Raw genomic sequence first — 21281 nt, forward strand, 5'->3', positions numbered from 1 at the left:
TCCATCACTGTCTTATTTTAACCACTCCCCTTGCTCTCGCTCTCTCTCTCTTTCTGAATGAATGAGTAAAATGTTGCGAACAAGGGCATCATTACTGGTGCTGGCTCATTAGCTTTAACAGAGCTATTATTTAGCTCCATTTAACAGCCTCCTGAGACTCCCAGTCACTTTGTACACTTGGTGAGCGTGCAGAATGCAGGACTGTGCATCTGTGTGTTTGTGCAGCACTTTAACGGTCAAAAAATGTCAACAAATTAGCTGCAGTGAAATGCTAAATCATGAACCTGACTCTTTGGTTGTCTGTGAAACTAATCAGAGCTTTACTGCTTGATCAATATGGACTATTTTCACCATTATTGCAACAGTTTGTAACTCTCTATGAAGTACAATACAGTGGTACACGCATCACCCTTGAGACAATATTCAGCCACACATGTCAACACAGGTCGCAAAAGTGCAAGAGTTGTACAGAGCCAGAGAGCATCCACCAAAACACTGCAGTGATCTCCAACCACGACTGATACCTCAGCTAACCCTCAGCGCCACACTGAGACGAGAGAAAAGCGCGGCAACACTGACAGTGACAACATGCAACAAGGTCGACTATGTCATGCAAACCCAACGAAGCTGCGCAGTCTTTGCGATTTTCAGTCAAAATAATGGAGAAACAGAAGCAACAGGGGCCAAGTTGATCTGTCGGCTAACAGTAAGTCTCATATTTTAAGCATGAGGAGCGATGGAGGATTTAGCTTGTGGGAGATGTTTCTCAATTATTCAAATTGTAAAATATGCATCAAGTTATTTTAGATCCACTAATCTGGACATAGAAATTAGATTCCATTCAGCCTGTGGGTATAAATGTGGACTTTGATGAGAGAATTGTGCTAAAGATGAGGTTTTAGGTATTCCACTTTTAATGGCTTTTGTATTTTATTATTTTATTTTCCCGATTTGTTTCTGTGTTGATTTATCCTCTGTTTCTGTGATATATTGTACACCTATACACAAAATGAAGTACCTCGGGATAATCGAAGCTTAACCTGTTTTGTACCTCGGATTTTACTAAACACCACAAAAATGCATCAGTGGTATAAGTGAGTATCAGTTTTAAAATACAATCTGTATCAGTGCATCCCTCGTAACTATTTAAAGCTTGAATTGGATGTTTATGGGGATTCTAAATAAACTTGATTTTTAAAAAGACAAAAATCAAAGTACTTCAAACGATTGTAAGATTAATCAGAAGTTAACCCCCTCTGGCCATGTCCCTTGACTTCCATGACATACAATATCCGAGTAGCCTTTGTGAAGAAATTGATGCTGAATATAGATTTAGGCTCTTCGATATCCTGTTCTCAAACATGATAAAGGTCTGGTGACTGGTAACTTTAGCCTTATCTTTAAATTCTTTCATTGGACAAAAGTGTGCAGAGCCTTTTATCTCGTATGTGCAAGAATAAGAAAATCACACTGTAGTTATGAAACAAACTAATCACCAAGTACAGAGCCACAATTAGAAGAGAATAATATGCACTGTATAATTCCAACTGATCAAATAAAGTGAACTTTAAATACTGCATATGTTGCACCAGTCTCACCACACGTGTCACAAACACCAATAGTTGCAGAATGAGTACGTTGCACAGGCCTGTGAGTGCAGTATAAAGCTCATTATATCAGTACAGTGCGATGATCAACATGCTCAGGCTGGCTCAGTGGGTGAAAGCAGAACCTATTCTTAGGGCTGGCATGATCACCATATAGCATGTTTCAAAGAAGTTATCAGTGGTCCTCATGCTTTCAATATGCGCCTCAGAGAGCTCAAGAGAGGGACTTACAGGATTGTTCATGTGACTGAATAGCTGCTCAGCTTGCTACATTGCAAACGGAGGGGTTGAGGAAGGGAGTAGGGCGGGAGAGTAAGTGTTAGGATTTAGTCTGAGCCAGAGGAGAGAACAGCAGGATCAGACATGTTACAATACATGTTTGACAGAGCAGTAACAGAGTCTCAGTACAGCACATGTTGTTACAGGTTAAGGGCTACACATCACGGACAAATGCAGAGGAACAGACACAGGGATAGTCAGTGGGTTATGGAGTAGGAGGAGGCGAGGGAGGGTCTATAATGGTCCGTTCTCTGCAGCGGCCTATCAAAGCAGTGCAGCCCGTTACAGGAGAGAAAGCGTGATGGTAGCTATTATCCTAATTCACTGTGTTTCACATAAGGCAGGTTCACGTTTCTGGTTTACAGTGATAGTAACAGATAAGGAATTACAGGTTTTCATAGTTTTCACCTTGTTATATGCACACAAAGTGTGTTCTGTTGAGGAATTTGAGATTCGTCATTCAAAATGATCCTCCATGAAAATAACAGTGTCAGCCCTCAGCTACAGAAATATATGAGCAGGGAAAGAAAAGACACCAAACTCTTTAGATTCTAAGAATAAAAGGAATAATTCACAATTGGTGAAGTCTGTAACTACTTTAAAGTCTCCACCCAAGTGGTCCCTGGACTCACACTCAGCTAATTATTTTGTTCACAGCAGCAAGCATTGGTTCTTATCTAAAGTTCAGTGCAATTAATGAGGGACATCTCTCAAGACTTCATTCAGGACAGAGAAGCTCCCCACAGCGCAGCCAAAGTTGAAAAGCATTTATCATGAACAATTGTTGAGTGTTTTGGTGAATAAAATAGCCAACTTCCCTCCTGAACCTCTTCCTCAATACACAACAACAATAAATGTTAATAATTTCACAATGCTTTCAATTTAGTCTGTTTCTTATCAACTGTACTTGTTTAAACTTTCCGTGTGCAGCTAATGGGTAAAGTTATAGGGCATACGGGGTAGGTGGGTCTGTTTTTTAAAATATATTTTGATATTTTAAATACCTAAGCCAGAGATCTTGATGCATTTTCTCTGCATTTTCAAATAGATGTATGTGGGATTTTAATTATGGAGTCTATGTTTCTTGTATAAGTGCATTCAGTCTTTTGTGTTATATGCCTCTGCCCTCACCAAACTAAATGGGAAAATTAAAGTAAAAAAAACCTACAAAACAAACTTACCACAGCCACCATGTAGTTTCTGTTCTGGAGCTTTTGATCATATCACATGGTATTTCTTAGCACGTGGAGTTGCAGTTGTCATAAAATGTAACTTTAGATTTCGTTTTCAGATGTAGATTACGGGAGACAATGAATAGCTCAAGAACAGCTACTACAGGGACCTTGTAGTAAGACTGTATTGCATACAGCTGTAAATTTGTATGAAAAAGTATTTGCTCTGATAAACTGCCGTGGTATGATGTTTACTGATGAGCTTTACTGAACTGTTGAGGGTTTTTTAGCCCTAAATTACCACTGCAGATTTTTCCCTCTTTAACTGCAACACCAATGTTGACAGAATGACATAAATCTGAGTCCAGTGTTACAAAAGGGGAGGATGACTATCTGTGTCGAGAACGATGTAACTGTCCTGTAAAAAACCAGGAACTGACTAAATATCAAGGTTCAATATGAGTCGTCACCCGTTTCATTAAATCAAAATAACTTTGACACAACAGCCTGATGAGTCATTCTGCACTGTGAAACGCACACCTACCTTCTGCAACTGCGTCTCCAACTTACTACACTCCTCTTTTTTCTGCTCGATAGCGATCTCTAGTGACTTGAGCTTTGAATCCCTCTTGAGGCCAGAGGATGCCAGCGATGAAGCGTGTTCCTTTAAATCGATGAGACAGGACTGCAGGTGGACAGACAGTCGGCACAGGTTCAAACCAGTTCTAACTGCGCCAAAGTGCCACAGCTTAAATGTCATATCAAGACAGAATATACTGCACAGAACAGTAGAGTAGAGAAACATAAAGGCACAGCATGTGTACAATATGCAGCCATGTGGACACACCCGTACACACATCTCTTTGCTCCACGCATACTCACTGACCTCTTTATCTGTTAATTCTATCTGCAGGCTGTTGACCCTTTCCTTCAGATCCTTGTTCTCCTTCCTATATGAATCCACTTCTTCCAGACGTTCTCTGTCTTCCCTGTCCCTCTGGTCCTTTAAACGCTCTATAATCCTCTCCTAACGCACACACATACACAAAATGAATTAAGGGAGTTACATTGAAGAATGCAAAAACAGAAGAAGAGACAATTTAGGAGTTTAAAGAGTCTTAGCTGATGGTGAGCAATAAGACACATTTGTCAAGCGACTTAAGACTAAAGTGTAAGAGTAAGCTTCCAGAGCAGCTGTCAAGTGGCACCTTTAAGTTGTGAGAAATGTCATCAACAAAAGCTTAAGTTTGCGAGTAGGCCTAAAGGTGAAGGGTTATTACTTTAATCTTTGATTTAAAAGGAAAAGTTTGGGAAATACGCTTATCTGCTTTCTTGCTGATAATTAGAGAAGATTGATACCAGTCATATCAGTACACAAGTTTGAAGCTACCACCTGCAGACAGCTAACCTAGCGTAGCATACAGCTAGCCTGTCTCTGTCCAAGTAAAATCCACCTAAACCTAAAAAACCTAAATCTGACAAATTGACACATTCTGTCTTGTTTGTTTGATCTGTAACAGACATATCGCCGTTATGTGTTCGACTTTTTCTTGGTCTGGAGCAGTAACTTCCTGGAGACTCTGCTGGTGATAGTTTTATATTTACTGTACGGTTATTAACGTTTTTATCTCATTTAACTCTCACGAAAAGTGTATTCCTAAAATGTCTGACTTTTTCCAAAAGCAGTCCAAAATTTCGATTTTTAGCAGTTTCATAGATACAGGCCCTAAAATCAAACCCAATTCCAGTGAGTGGGACAGACACCAACTGCTGTTCAAATCCCAACCGCGCACACTCATTGTATGCTAATCCTAATGCTAAAGTGCAGTACTGTGCTGTACCTTCTCTGACAGCGCCTCCTCCAGGGTGGCCAGGGCAGTGTCTGTGTTACTGGAGTCGGTCTGCAGGGACTTGACCCTGTCCTTCAGGTTCCCCAGCTGCTTGTCTTTGTCCCGCAGCTGGTCCTGCAGGTTCTCAATCTGATACAGCGAGGAGGAGGAGTAGACCGGGAGGATGGTGGAGGCACAGGGGAGAGAAAAAGCAGAGAAGCAGAGGTAAATAGCATTTAAAAGTGTTTAAAGTTGGTGTTATAGCTCGACTCAGAGATTACTCAATTCTTTGATGATTAATACCCACTACAGACAACGTCATGTTCAAAGTTTGAAATGTGCTGGGGCTTTACAGCGAAGCATTTTCTATTTCAAGAAATACATCAAAAGCTGCCAGACTTTTAGGAAGAGTTTGAGAAGCAGAATAAAGAGTAGAACAGCATCTACATCAAGCTGCCATCTGGGAGAAAGTAGGAATTGTGCATTAACTAATGCAAAAACACAACTATTTAAAGACATTAAAATGTGCTCTGATCTATTGTTCTATTTTATATGATTGACACAGCAGAGAAACAAACCCGAATTATCAACCGCATCAGAAGAGAAACAAAGATTTAGAAATCACGAGAGATAAAAGTGGACGGATGAGGGAGAGGAGGTGTGATAGAACAAGAGAGGAGAGAAAAAGAAGCAACGGGAATGGGTGAGCAGGTCAGGGTGAGAGAGGGAGTAACACTCTGTGGGTATTTATAGCACACACACACACACACACACACACACACACACACACACACACACACACACACACACACACACACACACACACACACACACACACACACACACACACACACACACACACACACACACACACACACACAAGAGCCAGTGAGAGAAGAGCATAAATATCTTCTAGCTTGTCTTTCTATGGACACTTTCCCCCTGAGAGCAACAGAGACTCTCTCACTCTAAATGGAGAGAGTGACCGCTCTGCTTTGTATTTCCACAGAGTGACAGGTTTAGTCCAGGACACAAGAGTCTAACTCGTTACGCTCGTCCTTCATTTCAAATTACACTTGGAGTGCACCGGCATAGACCATCGCCTACTCACCACAGTTCAGTGTAACCGATAAATAATGTAACAATAACGTGGTTAGTGAATGGTTATGGCGAATTATTTCAATATTTTCCTCAGTTTGTATTCTCGCACCCGAAATGGCAAAGCTCTCTTCAACTCTGATGCTCACCTTCTTCTGCAGGACATTGATCTTTCTTTCTTTGACCTCCAGCATGTCCTTCATGTCCCTGATTTCCCCGGCGAGAGTTCCCTTCTCCTCCGTCAAGTCCTGCAGCTGCTTGGTTTTCTTGTTCAGGAAGGACTCTTTCTCCTCCAGACGCAGACGTAGAGCATCCACCTGAAGCAAGACACGGCCCAGAATGCACACTGTAGTGAGTAGGGCTGTCCTCGACCAAAGAAATCCTTAGTTGACCAACACTCATGCGACTCTGTCGGCTTATTGATTGGTTGATTTAATCAGCGGAGTAAAACTCCACAAAGAATCACACAAAAGCATTACTTTGAATCTTGTGTTAACAAGCAATGTGCTCATACGTTCCTTGGAAATGACTCATTCGGCATTAAAAAGCATTTAAAAAATGACCAATCGACTGAAGAAATATTGGTTGACTAAGACCAAAACAAGCGATTAGTCCACTAACAGACCACGGGGGGGCAGCCCTAGCAGTGAGTGTGCTTACAATACAATAATCTTTTGAGAATTAAACTTAATCTACATTCAATTGCAAAGGAACACGGGTGCTGAGCAGGTATTTATTAATGTGGTGATGATTTTCAGTTTGTGCATCAAAGTTGCCGTAATGCTTCCACAGTAATCGATGTATTAGTGCAGCTATTTGATGTTTTCAATGTTTATTAGATGTGCTGGGACAGGACTGCGCATTTCTTTGGTGGTGCCTTGAGTCACGGTAAGTTAGTCCCAAAGTAAATAAATTGCTGATATGATTTCCCGGAATAAGCCTCGGGCTCAGGGCAAGCCTATTATTTGCTCAGTTTGGCTTGGAGTATGTGATGTTTGTGAGGCAGTGTATTGTCAGGTTGATTTAATGTATGTGAACAAACAACTTCAGCTCTTTTCCCATTACCTCTGTTTGAAGGATGGCAGCACGTTGCTCCTTGGCAGTGAGAGACTCTTTTAGCACCTCGATATGCTGTTTGCAGTCGGAGTTCTGGTTGTTGAGGGTCTCTAGTTTTGTCTGCAGAGCCAGCAGCTCCGACTCCTTCTTTGACAACTCCTGCTTCAGCTGGTCAATCTACAGACACGTGAAACAGCCATTTACATGAGCATTATATGTGAGCATTGTAACGTTCACAGCGTATGCATGTGCGCGTGTTCGACAATGAGTGGGAAACCTCTTGTTAGCCAACAGCGAGCGAGTCAGTGCGGCTATTGCTATTTTCATCAATACATTTTCCCATTAAAAATGCATTTGGGACTAACTCCCCTGCATTCATCATATATTATACATCATCTCTATTCATGATTAATGAAGAGAAGTCTAAAAATAGAACAACAAAACTGTGGCAGGTCTACGCCCGGTCGACTGATGTGAGGAGCGGTATGTAAACATGGAGCCAAAGCTCCGGAGAGACATATGAGCCTCAGAGAACGGCAGACACATGCACCTTGATACGATCACTGATTTCCGGTAGCTCGGCTGGTGTGTTGCCAGTGTGGCTCTAACTAATGTAACACAAGCCATCATGTCTTCATGGGGAGCGGGTGGACAAAAACACTGATCTGAACACCAAAGCAGGTAAAGTCTGTTTCATAAAAACTAAGCTATCACTTGGCGGGCGTGCTTCATTCTTTGAACATAATGTAAGTCACAATTGTCTGTTGACAGCGTAATAATAAAGTAACAGGCTTTTATACGTACGGAAGGAAGAAATGATAAGTATTTCTTTATGCCAAAGCATGCGCTTGCTGATTTAGCCTTTTTTTGGTTTTCTTGACACTGAGCTCTTTAAAAAAAAAAATTAAAAAAAAACTATCCCTCAGATAGTTGCCAACAGGGCACTTTGCTGATGACACTGGATGCTAAAGCAGAGACACAGCAGCTTAATTTAGCATTCTCCTATCTGCACAGCTCTATCTGCATCCCCAACGACTCAATCGTGTTCGTTTTTCCAGCCACATTTTGAACAGGATCTGTATTTCATGCACAGTGCAGACGGTACCTTGGACTTCATAAACTTAGAGTGGTTCTTGTAGACCTCCATCTGTTTGATTTCCTCTTCTCTGTCCTCTGTGTTCAGTAAGCCGTTCGCCTTCAGCATTTGAATCTCATCCTCCAGATCTCGAATGTTGCGCTCCAGAGAAGCAATTTTGGTGTCCTGCACACAAACATGCAGAGGAGACACACCTCAAAACCCAGACTGGCATGTCTTTTTTTCAGTTCTACGCTGCAAATGAAACTGAAATCGATACGAGAGTCCGGAACAGACAGAAAGATTGACAAAAACTAAAAAAAGATACAGAGACTAAAAGACAGAGGGAGTGAGAAAGAAAGATGTCGCACGATGAAGAGAGACTGGAAGAAGCTCTTTGGTGTGGCCGAGAGCAACTGCAGTATCCGTCGGTGAAATTGGAAGCTTTCTACCCAGCTCCTTGCAGCCGCTCAGAGGAGTAATCACCATTGGGAAATATTGAGCACACATCCAGCACGGAGAGATCAGCCAGGACTGGAGAGAAACGTGAGGAAGAAAAGTAACAAGCTGTAGCTTTCGCCGTAGTTGCTTGCAGATCAATGCAGAATCCAGTGTCTGGACTGCGACTGTGAGTGCAGCTTTAGCTTCATGGCTTTTTGAATAAATAATACAACGTCTTTAAGATCAGCCATGGTCCATCTCCCTCGCCAGCGGCGCATAGAGCAACCTTGTTCCTCACTCTCTTTTTGTGTCTCTCCTTCTTTCCTCCTCGTGGCTCTGAACTTCTGAACTTGTGGCCGTTAGCAGGGTCAGTCACAGCCCGCTGCAGAGGAACATGGGAAATGTGTCGTAATGAGGAACGATGGACTATCCGCGAAGGATCTCAGGAGTTAATGCATGAACACTGCACATGTACATCCACTTCGCACTGCCGCTGCATCTCACCTCAGTCTCTCTGTTACGATAAGAACATCAATGAACTAACGTCGCTGCAATACATAGACACCGTACCTTCAAAGGAGGGAGATTTTATTCCATCCACTGGCACATCGACCTGGTCAGTAATTCTTGCTCTTTATCTCTCTTTCCCTGCCTCTGTGTGTCTCTCGTCCTATCTATCTCCCTGCTACTGGCCTCTCGCTGTCATAAACAACCACACCTGTTTCCATGGTAGCAGCAGGCAGGCTATATACCGTGCACTGTTTCTGGTGAGTGAGGAAGAGAGGGCGGGGGGGATGAAGGGGAGACGGGGAGGGAGGATTATTCGTGCCTCAGCATCAGCACCAACACAGCAGAGGGAGTGAGGAGAGGGGAGAGATGCAGGGTCTTCCTGCACAGCACAGGAGGAGGAGGAGGCGGGTCTTCCCTCGCTCTGTATGCAAATCCACAAGATCCCAGAGCACAGATGTCACATGACCGTGTTGGGTGAAGGCTGGGGCCTGCACGCACAGGGCCGACCCAGCCGAGTGAGAGGGGCTGTCAGCTCAGCGATGATGTCATGATTTATTTTGAGGAAGTGATGTCAGGCCTCTGCAGTGAGGCTGGTGGAGTCTACAGCGGTACAACACTGGTACAGCTCAGCCGCACAACAAGTGTTCATCCGAATAGACATTTTTATAAAATCACATTTGCATATTACAGCTGCATCAGTTTGAAAGAATGCAATATGTTTGTCAAATTTCATTTGCTTGAGCTGAAGGCAACCACACTCGATGGTGAAGGGCGGGGTCTCTAAAACTGCAGTCCATCTTCTTAAATATCTTTTATGGAATATGAATGTTTGTCCCAATATTTAAATGACCCTTACGTTTCCCCTGAAGCTTTAAAGTTACATCAAACATTACGTACATATTCTTTCTCTCGTTATATTTTAAGTGAATTATTCAAATCAAAGATGCACTTTTAAGACTTTTAAGAGCTTACATCAAATAGAACATTCAAAATAGCTTGTGCATTATTTGTCAAACATTTAGCTGTAATTCAGCTTTGCATATTTCTGCGTCTTCAAAAACTTTGAGGGAAAACGTAAAACAAAGCTCTGCACAAAGTGAAGCTGAAATGATGAACCTGCAGCCTATGCTGTTTAATTATTGACGTTAATTACTTGTCATGGAACAAGTGTGATGCAGCTTGGCATGACTGGCTGCTGCACCTCTCCAGCAACGACAGCTGTAATGTTGAACAGTAATATTGATTGTTAATGTTTACACGACTGCTTTGTGAGCACATACACAGTGTGTCTGGGTGTCCGTGTGTGAGAGAGAGATAGAGAGATGTGTCGACTATTGACTCAGCTGCTGATGATCACAATGGCAACAATAGATTTAGTCGAACACACACCAGATCTGTTTAGACATGCAGCAGTTTACATAGTACAACCAAACACATATAGAGAAACATCTGTCTTTCAACATCTGGCTTTAGACAGATCATGCATGGTTAGCTTGTTTGTTTGTATACAGCCATAGTTGGAGGAACCATCATGCTAAAAAGATTCTAGCTGGATAAAATAATACACAACATATTAATAACCCTCACCATATTTTGAGGATATTTAAAGATGTTCTTTCTTATGGTGACTGCTGCTGTGGTTACAGTCAGGCTGTACATTATGAGTCAGGTTCTTACTTTCATCTCTATGATGGTCTGCAGGGCCTTGGTTTTGCCTGGATCCTGATGCAGTTGATTTCTTCTGTGTAGTTCCTTTTAGAAAAGACACATTATGATGCACCAGAACAGCAGAACATAATGTAAACTCTACTGAAAACTGGATTATATGACGAAAATAGCAAAAAGAAAAATGTAAACACTAAAAATGCATTTAAAGTTTGTCTTTTATACATGCAAAACGTTTAATGCAACTAATGTGTTCTGCAGTTTTCACTTTCTCCATGACATAATCGACATGCTACAATATGAGCTGTAGAACAGAGCACGCTGATTATGAGAGACACGGGACTGCCCTCTAGTGACAACAAACTAAAAAAAAACTGTCAATGTTCAGCCTTGTACAGTGAATCTAATTAATGTAATTAATATCAACGCCACCCTGGTCATAGACTACCTCTCGCAGATGGATGTTCTCCTTGTCCTTCTGATCCAGAATGACCTCCAGGTGTCCGAGCTGGGCCTCCGCCTCAGCGATGCGCCGAGCTCTCTCATGCTCCTCCTCCTCAGAGGCCCTGCCCGGCCCCGGGGGCAGCCCTTTGCTCTGCAGCATCTCCAGCAGCTTCTTAATGGACTCGTCCCTTGCTCCGAGTGTCTGTTTCTGGGTCTCGATCCTCAGCTCCATCTCCTCGAGTGTCTTTCTCAGCAAGAAGAGCTCCTTGGCCTGCCTGTCGTGTTCGGCCTGCAGCCGACGGAAGTTCTCCTCCGTCAGCTCGATGGTGGTGTAGTGGTCGGAGCGGTTGATGCCCTCCTGCTGCAGCAGGTGGTTCAGGTCTCGTTGTGTGCGCAGCTCGTCCTGAAGAGCCTGGATAGTCATCTGGAGATGCTGAAAGAGAGTCTGTGTATTGAAATTCATTTCAGGAATAAACACAAAGCAAAGTTTTTCATGGCAACACTACACATGAGGGTAGACACACATAAACACATTCCTAAAATGCTTGTGCACGCAGTTCTGTGGAAAAATGCAAACAGGGGGAACTTCCCACTCGTTAGGCGCAAATAGACTGGAAACTATTTTTTCATGGGATTTATTTTCTCCATTCTGTAAAAAGGATCAAATTTGAATCCTTTGGAGTCATATATATTATGGCTTAAAATAAATCACAGCTGTCAAACCTATTAATTTAATAGGTTGCTCTGTTTTAGACAGTGTTAATGAGGTTGTTAACGTGCTTATCACAGCTGAAGATGCTTCCCTGCAGTGCAGCAGAGGTCTTTGCTCTCTGACAGTCAGCTTGGATACAAATACTGTGATTCAGCGGTGGCATCTGGTAAATACTGTATGCATATGGTTATATTATTGAGCCGTGATCTATCGTAGGTGGACAAGGAGTCAAACATTTTAGATGAATAAACAGACGCCACAACAGAACCTATAGTTGGTTTGCACTACACCCTCCCATACAGTAGGTGGCGGTATGCAGTTGTGGTTGGTTTGTGATCCAATAAAGACACAGCTGAAGAGGAAGACTAATCAACGCATCAATTGGATACATCCTGAGCTCAATAGGCTTCGGCTAACGACAACAACTACTCCTTTGAATAAATCACCAGTGTCGACTCTCCAACATTTGTTTTACTTTGCACAATTTAATAAATGTATTTGTTCACTGTCAATTAAGTTTCTCCTGATTTAACAAACTGTGTCTCCCTGTATAAGTCTGTCAATTATCTCCCGGTGGCTTCAGTTCTATTTATTCAGTTTTTTGTGCTGTATGTTATGTTATTTCAAACTAATTTGCAATCATAAGAAGTGTGGTCTTTGTTGGTGAAATGTTTCTTACATACAAAGAACAATTACTTATCGTAAAAAACTCCAAATATATAGTCGAGTAAAATGTTTTAGGTGTGTTTTCTAGCAACTACAGGTCTGATGAGGAAAGTGGGAACAGGTGTGTAGGTGGGAGGGGATGTCATGTGACCAGGACTGACAGGTCTGGGGAGTGAGCAGGGGCTGGAGAGAAGGACAGAGAGCCAGGACGGGCAAAACCACCAACCCACTAGAAAGTCTCTGACCTCCCTCGAACTTCTCAGACAGTTTATTATAGAGTAGGCACAGTAATGTGCATACTTGTTTTTGAGTGTCCAGGATTAAATACAAATAAAAACACACACTATTAAGCCTACTATATTTCTTTGTGTGCAGGGGTGTTGGTTCTGGGTTCATGGGAACACTATTGGGGCTGAGTTTCTGTCACATATTGTCTCCGGCTTGGGCTTGCCTGTTGACATTTTCTTCCAGCAGATATCTCCAGAGAGAGATCAATCTATGTTCAGAAAATGGCCCAATCAGGATTTAGAGGAGAGCAAGCAGATTGTTAAACCCACTTTACAGGAAGTCTGAGGTTGTAGGGTTTGTGGTACCGCAGGGGGAAGGAGCACCGCACACATTCGGATTGACACAATTGAACAAACCCAACACTCTTGGAAGTTTATAGTTTATAGGGGAACATATGAGGGTTCACAAGGAGTTCACTTCCTTTCAGATATTCGTAGGAGAGGAGGTTGTAATGGCGCAAAGGGATTGCCAGGTGAAAATACACGACACACTGAAGGTGACTCTATGTTGTGCACGCAACACGTGGTGCAAACATAGGGACAAACCTTGGTTCTCCTGGCATCCAGCAGCTGCAGAGCATGGGCAGAATGAACAGAAAAACAAATGCATGGTAAAAACAGAGCGTCAGAGCATGATGCAACAGAGACGGATGATCAACACAAACCGGCCAGAGATTTTAATTGAAAAGACACCCATCAGTCTGTCCAGCTGTCTCGAAATCATCCTTCAGCCCTCAGTTACAACTAATTATATTCACAATATACCCACAGGAAAAATATTACTTGTTGAGATTTCATTTCTGGAAGATTATGAAGATAAAGTTTTAAACGGCATTGACATTAATAACTTGGTTTGGTGCGGTTTTATTCTGTCATAAATTATTTCCAAGTCACATTTGTTTTTCTTTGGGCTTTATATGAATATAACTTGCTGATATTCCTATACTTTATTATGCACATATACTGTATCTCACATCACATACCAAACATCCTGTATGTGTAAGAGAAATAACAGCTAGATCACAAACAAATACTAAATTAATTTACGAGTCAGATTCATTAGCTAGTTCATAAATCGGCCACTACTTTTAGAACTGATTAAAAATGTAAGTCATTTTCAAGCAAAAATGCTTAAAAATGCATTTTTCTGATTGCAGCTTCTCAAACATAAATATTTGTAAATTCTGACATTTACAGACCAAACAATTAGTCGAGAACACAATCGTCAGATGAATCCATAAATAAAAGTCATCAGTTGCAGCTCTGATTTATTGATGCTATTAACGCCGCAGGATAAAACAGCAGCACATTCATCTTGAACATAACTAAAGGACAAATACCAAAGTAAAAAACTGAATCTGTTTTTCCATCGCTCTAACACATCTTGTTGGCTCACTTCCTCAGTACAGAACAGACAGGATGGAGGGCAGCCATACGCCTTCTTCCAATGAGACTGTACAGGATAGTGTACACATGTGCTCCTCAAACCATCAGGGGGCAGTGTTTGTAATAGAAAGAGGAGCTGATGAATTGTTCTGCTGACTGCAGGACTGCTGCCATCATCAACAGTTCTGGTCACACTCACTCCAGAGAGTCAGTGCCATTTGGGCCGGCAACAGAAACCACTTAATACATCTTTAACTTCTCAATTCCACACTGAGTGTACTCTCGTTCATTTACCTTCTGTCACTACTGTCACAATAAAGAACGAATCTGTACACTGTCAAACCTCCCTTTTTATTTTACTGATAAACAAGTTTCAATACAAGTTATATTCCTCATACATGTGGAATAGTCCTTATTATCATATAACATTAACATACAGAAACAAATATCTCTTCTTAAACATACATACTGTAAAGAAGTATAGAATAGGCTGCTGCAAATATTGGCCTGCTGCTACCCTACCTGTGCTACCCATTTAATATTCAAACTGTTAAAACAACCCTTTTCTCTCTCCTCATATCTTCTCTCTCTCTAATCTCACCTGACACTGGTCCTCATCCGTACCCCTCTCTCTGTCCTGATCAATAACCTGCTGTCTTGGAACTAAACTGCAGCGATTCCAGTGCATAATTGCACTGTGGTTTAAAAAGACTGTGTGGCCTTTCCTCCCGACATCTACAGCAGAAAACACTGTCCCAGTTCCTGTGAGTCAGTCATGACTCAGCGGATATTGACGTTGTGGTCACCCTGACTCAAGAGAAGGCTTTTATTTTGCAGCGTAACCTGAAAAAGAGCTTCCAGAGCTTCCACAGAGTGAAGGAGAGATGTTCAGCTACAGTGCTCCCCTTTCTAAGTGACACATGGGGCAGCCGGGGGTAACTGCCTGTCATAAGTCCTTTTGTGCAGGAACACAAATTCCTTCTGAGAGTTGCAATCGACAAGAAATTGGAAAATTCTTTCAATTTCCCCCCAAAACCCCTCTCAAAATGGTAAAAGCTATATGTGCTTACATGTCGGCTAATTACACATACCCACGTATACTGTAGTGTTTTATCATGTGGGCAAAACGTTAAATTAACACGACTAAGAGTCTACAGGTATGTTAGCTGCTCTGTGTTCTGTACACAGCAGTGCTTTCATACTGCAGATACTGATCTTCTGCAGATATAACGTTTACTATGTTCACAATATTAGTTTAGCAGGTAAGCATAATATTTTCTAATTAGCAACAGACACAAAGCTGCAGCTGCAGCTAAAGGGAATGTCATTAGTATCGCAGGTATTTGGTGATAAACCAAATAACTGGACAAATGTGACCGGATGATGGCGATAGACAACAAAAGTCAGGGGTCATCAAAGTAACTACAAATGATCCTAAAGGAAATATGAATGTCTTTACCACATTTCGAGAGAATTCCAATAATTGTTGAGAAATGTCTGTCAAAACCATAAATGTCGTGCTGGAGGGAAAGTCTGGAGATTCCCAAAGTCACGAGGTTTCATCCTCTGTGGACCATGAATATCTAGTTTCCTGCCAATTCATCCAGTGATTGCTGTCAGTCTGGACCAAAGTGGTGGACATGTGACACATTAACTCAAAGCTACTCTGTACATAGATAGATACTTATGCTGGTGACATTCAAGTCTTTTACCAGGCTGTACAGGCGAGAGCAGCTAGTGTGTGTGTGTGTGTGTGTGTGTGTGTGTTAAGAGAGAGTGGGAGTTTGTATCCGACAGATGGACGACAGCTCCAAGGCGCTGAGTCAGAGCAACCTACTGTTCACTGCATCCATAATCTCAATCTTGTATGTCGTGATGTCTGACAATATAGAATTACACCCACAGCCATGCCAGCAGACGTGGCATTTATTCATCCACTCAGCTGACAGTAAGGTAGAGAGCGCTCTGAATGCAGACTTAAGTAACACTGAATTCTGAAATATATCTTCTTTGCAGTATTTATAAGAGTTCATCCAGTGTGCAGAGCACCATTTACTATATTTCATTCATATTTATATTCATATTCTTGTTTACTGATCACTGCCCGGTTATGCTTCCTTTAATTAAGTGTCACTGTGAAGGGTACTATTAGGTACACACACAAGTGTTGACTCGTATTTACAGCATAAGGTCCGTAAAAGATGGCACTCTAAACCCCACCGATAACACAGATGATGAGTCTTACTGTTCAATTTTACACCAAAAAAAGACCACCATGCACTTTGAGTGTACATATCTAGGGAAAGTATACTTTCTCTTCAAAAGGGGAACTCCCCTCACTTTACACATACAGTCTGTTTACATTAGCTACAACTAGCATAACACACCTGTGTCTCCAACCCAAACTGATGGCAGTTGAACTGCATTGTTGGTAACATTGGCGGCAATATTCGACAAGGAGAACGCATTGGCATAAAAAAGACAATATCTATGGTTCTTTAGCATTCATATTGATGTATTTACACCTGGTGTACACATTAGCATAGCAGAGACAAGCACACAGAGTCACAGTAGATACTGTATGTGTATATGTTGCCTCCTGCAGTGTGTATTTATTCTAAGCCTCACCAGGCAGATTTGTCAACTAAACCTAATCAAACTGCGAAAAAACTGAAAATAATAATAAATAAACAGAAAACTTCTACTGCTATACATCTTTCAGTCAAAAAGCCTGTCAATAGCTAACATTGCTAAATGACGAAAATAGACGCTCTGTATATTTTTTTCCGAGAATCCAACAGTGTTACGGAAGTGGGATAGCAACCTATATGTCATCAGCTGTAAGAGGACAATACAGGCTGCACACACAACAAAACATCTGTTAGGCTCTGGCATGTGCTCTGTGAATCACAGCTACGTGATTTAATACTATTTATTTAATCTTTCCCGTCACGCTGATGCAAAACACTCAGTGATATACCGCCTCACTTCATCATGACCCAGACGCTGTGTAATTTCACTGGACTGTTGCATGAGAGCCAGACAGCCAGCCTAGCAGTTCAGCCAATCAATATACCATTCAAATAGATATAAAGGCCATGTTTACCAATCAACGCCTTTCAAATTACAAAACCACTCTCACGCAAGTATGGATTCAAAATAATGTTTAGGGTAAACACCCTTTGGTTCAAGCAACCTTTTTTTCCGATTTGAGTTCATGAAAGCTCGTCACAGTGGGCATCCCAACGTGGGAAAGTGGAGAGTCACTCAAAGCTCCAAGCCATGCAGAGCAGAGGAACAACAAGGACAATGATCCTTAATGAGCTGCTACATACATTCATGTGGAATGTGATACTGCTAACATCAGATAGAGGTATAGACATGAAGACACACAGCTACACAAGATACATTTAGCCATCAGGAACACGTATGCGTACTCTTTTTCTTAGAACACTTTGGTTTCACAATCATTTATTTTATCCATCATTCCTGCATAGCTACTTGTTACAAAACACAAACACAGTTTGCTTGTCTAATTTGTTCATTTTGCCTATAAGATGTCAAAGAGCAGTACAAATCTAGCTTTGACGCATTATCGACATGTGGACTTGAGGAACGGGGATCAAACTGCCAACCCTGCAATTAGTAAAGAAAATATCCATTAGCTCTTTAGACGTTTCACATGATACTTCCTGTGCTCATTGTTTCTGTGACTGCTGCAAGCTTGTTTGCCACCAACTGAAGAGAGCTTAATATCAACCCAACGTACTGTGTGGGCTGCACACCTGCTGCATCATCATACATATGAATCACATGGGCAAACGACTAAACCTCTCCCACAAAAAAATACAGACTGGTGGTGATGACTAAACCTCTGCACACACACATTACCAGCTGGCACAACAAAGGGAAGAAGCCTCTCATCACAAACATCCCCGCCCACATGCACACCACAGACTGTACGGTACACACATACTGTATGTGCATCCACATGCACATTTATCCACAATGTGCTCAAAATAGACCCAACCCCTGACACTTTCCTGAGACACAACGGCCCCACCCTGATCACATGTTCATCACACTTTTAGTGCTCAGTCGCACGTACCAATCGCCAGCTCACAGTAAGGAATACAAATAAAATGTCATGTTTGACTCTGAGGCAAGGTATCCATGCACGGACAGAGCAGTGTGATCCGGGAAGCTCAGCCTCCATTTTGGGGATTGCGTTGATGAAGGCTGACTGGGTGGCTGAGCAGCAGTGGTCATGACTCAGTCAGATATGGTCCGCTCTCGCTCACACACTTGCCTCCAGCAGATCTTGTCCAGCTTCAGCACAACAGAACATTCTGCTGAATTCAAGTCAAATGGATCAGTATTTCACTCACAGTGGAGTCAGTGCTTTACAAAACAAAGGAAAGACAAACTAATGAACAAATGCTTTTCCTTGTTTCCTAAGAAATGTTCAAAAGAAGCACACATTCCAAGGTCTTATCTTTCACAAAATAAATAATGCATGGTATTTGCTCAAGATAATAGAAGCCGAGGCACCTGATGCAACTGTAAAAGGTGCCATAAGACAGATTTAATGATTGGCCTGAAATGACTCCATTATTAATGAGGCAATTTGCTCCTCAGACAGCCTCTCAAACCATCCCACCGTTAAGTAAACGGACACTTACGTAAGAACGCGTCACGGCCCAGAAATCAAGACAGAAAAGACCAATTATAGTAACAAGGCACATCCGGCTTTTATTAGCCGACATACTTCATTAATGGACCCAAATAGGAGGGACATGAATATCATTCAGAGCGAACACTGACGGACAAGGCTGGGAATAGAAGAAGTCCTCTCTTTGTATCGAGCACAAAGGCATGAAAGCCCACACTGTACACAGCTTTTATATTCTGCCGGACACATTCAGCTCCTACACTGTGTGACGCCAAACTAAAAATATATACAAGGATTCACGTTGTGTGATGAATAAGGAATAAATGAAATGATGAATGGCTCGGGCACTGTCAGTGTGCATGGTTTATCTTGAACAGGCACGTTCTCCTCTTAAACACTGTCCCGACACATTTTCATGAATCATAACGATATAAAAGAATCTGAGCACAAGCGGCTCCCCTCTAGGAATCACCAGAGTAATGAGTGGCCTACTCAACTGGCTGCTCAGTGTCTGACGGCGTCACTCAACCAGACAGAGCGAAACGCAGACAGACCGGCAGGAAGACCACGTACTGCCGGCTGAACTCGGCCTTTACGTTGCTCAAAGTGCGGTACAATCTGCTGCATCACGCAACAGAACCGCCTCAAAACACACAACGCTGTAGAGCTCAATCTAGTCAGTCAAGCAAAACGCTGACCGATTCCATAATCTACCTCAGTGTGTGCTGCAGCCGAAATATCAAACTAAACCATGGCTCTGTCTGGTGACAGAGAACTATGTTCTCATACTGAAAGAAAGTGCAGCAAGTGATGATTGGCTGATTTTATATCTGCGTTATTGCCATTGTTAGAACCTTATTGTCACTTGACTTTATGCGTGGGGCAATTTAGTGATGAAAAACAGACTGTTGTTTACTTGAAGATGGTGAAGGCCAGATTAACAGAGGTAGACAGCGAGAGATGATCACAGTCAGAGTAAGTAAAGGAAAGACAGGAGAAGTGGGAGGAGAGCGATAGATTAAGACAAAGGCTTTTTAAGCATACTTGACATGAGTCCCTGGGTCTTGTGCCTACTCTTGTCACTTACTGATTTAACTGGGCCATGACTAAACCCCCACATTGAAGCAAGCAACAAATATTTTGACATGTCGCACTCTTATGCCAATCTGATAAAAACCTTTCAAAACAAACTATAGTCAACGTTGTGGCCGGATTGCACGCAGAAGTTACAATTCACCAGTCGGCAGTATCATTGTTTCTTTTCACTTTATCATTAAACAACTAAGAGCAAGTTTTCACTGTCAGAATTATGGATTATAAAACGATTTCATACAAGGCACGATGCTCAGCATATTAGCTTGTGTTTCAAAAACTAGATCAATGTGTTTTTTTTTGTATTTGGCTCAAGTGGTCTCTCCGTCATTGATTCTGTTCTGGAGTTCTATGCGAGGAGAGTGCGTGTTAAATATTTATGTGCACAAAGACCTCTCTCCAGAAAGGTTTCAACAAGTACCGCAAACATCACTGACTGCATTAATTCTCTTGGACTCCCGGACTGAGGATGACAGCGGTCTATTGCAGAGAAGTGAATGGTGAAAGCAGAGACGCACAGATCAAAGAAGACAACAGAAAGACAGCAGGGTAGCAAACTACAATTCACTGCAGTCATGACTGGATTATGACAGTTGAGAGGAATGGTCTCACCTGGTTCTCCTCATGATTGACTCTCATCTGCTCTTTGAGGATTGATGTGCGCGCCGCCTCTTCTTTCCTCATGATCCTCTCCTTCTTCAGCTCAGGACTCCAGAAGCTTTTGATGCTGTTCGTGGAAGATCCCAACTTACTGTCCTTCAGGTCAAGCTCCCGGCGCAGCAGCTCATTCTCCCTCAGCATGTCCCTGAACTGGACCTGCATCTCCAGCAGCTCCCCGCCACTGGTCCGCACCGCCTGCCTCAGCAGTGCAGAGGGCACCCCCTGGTGGTGGTGGGGGTGGTGGTGTAGCATGGAGAGGGAGCCCAGGTCACTGTAAGACAGAAGGTCACCATGGGGAAGCCCCACTGAAGCGATGTTTGGACTGCTGCCCATGGCTGTGACGCGGCCCCCGTACATGGCCCGGCTGGTGGCCCGACCCAGAGTCATAGTGCCTTTTGGGTAGGTGGCAGTGGAGCCCACGCCCTCGTGGTCGCTCAGGTACATGGGCCCCGAAGTAGCATAGGCAGCGTTGAGTGACTGGATGTTCTCCATGGAGAGCGTCTTCCCCCCCGCACCACCCCCGCCCCCGCTGTTGGCCCTCCGATGGCCCAGTCTGGGGGACCTTGGCAGGCGCGGGGACCGTGCGGGGCTGCTCTCTATATGGCCTACAGCTCTGGCACTGCCGTACAT

General features: G+C 42.7%; 1 protein-coding gene across 1 annotated transcript in view; it reads right to left on the reverse strand.

Annotated features, from left to right (window-relative positions):
• erc2 (ELKS/RAB6-interacting/CAST family member 2) overlaps positions 1-21281 on the reverse strand; it is a gene marked incomplete at both ends in the record, with an annotated part of 29352 nt that extends 8071 nt beyond the window's left edge. The window contains 9 exons of the mRNA XM_079266101.1: positions 3603-3743; positions 3945-4085; positions 4900-5037; positions 6135-6302; positions 7051-7218; positions 8147-8302; positions 10745-10819; positions 11181-11609; positions 20604-21281. Coding sequence (XP_079122227.1) covers positions 3603-3743; positions 3945-4085; positions 4900-5037; positions 6135-6302; positions 7051-7218; positions 8147-8302; positions 10745-10819; positions 11181-11609; positions 20604-21281 — 2094 coding nt within the window. The remainder of the gene's footprint in view (positions 1-3602; positions 3744-3944; positions 4086-4899; positions 5038-6134; positions 6303-7050; positions 7219-8146; positions 8303-10744; positions 10820-11180; positions 11610-20603) is intronic.

The sequence above is a fragment of the Melanostigma gelatinosum genome (assembly GCF_949748355.1).
Source record: "Melanostigma gelatinosum genome assembly, chromosome: 3".
NCBI classification, from domain to species: domain Eukaryota; kingdom Metazoa; phylum Chordata; class Actinopteri; order Perciformes; family Zoarcidae; genus Melanostigma; species Melanostigma gelatinosum.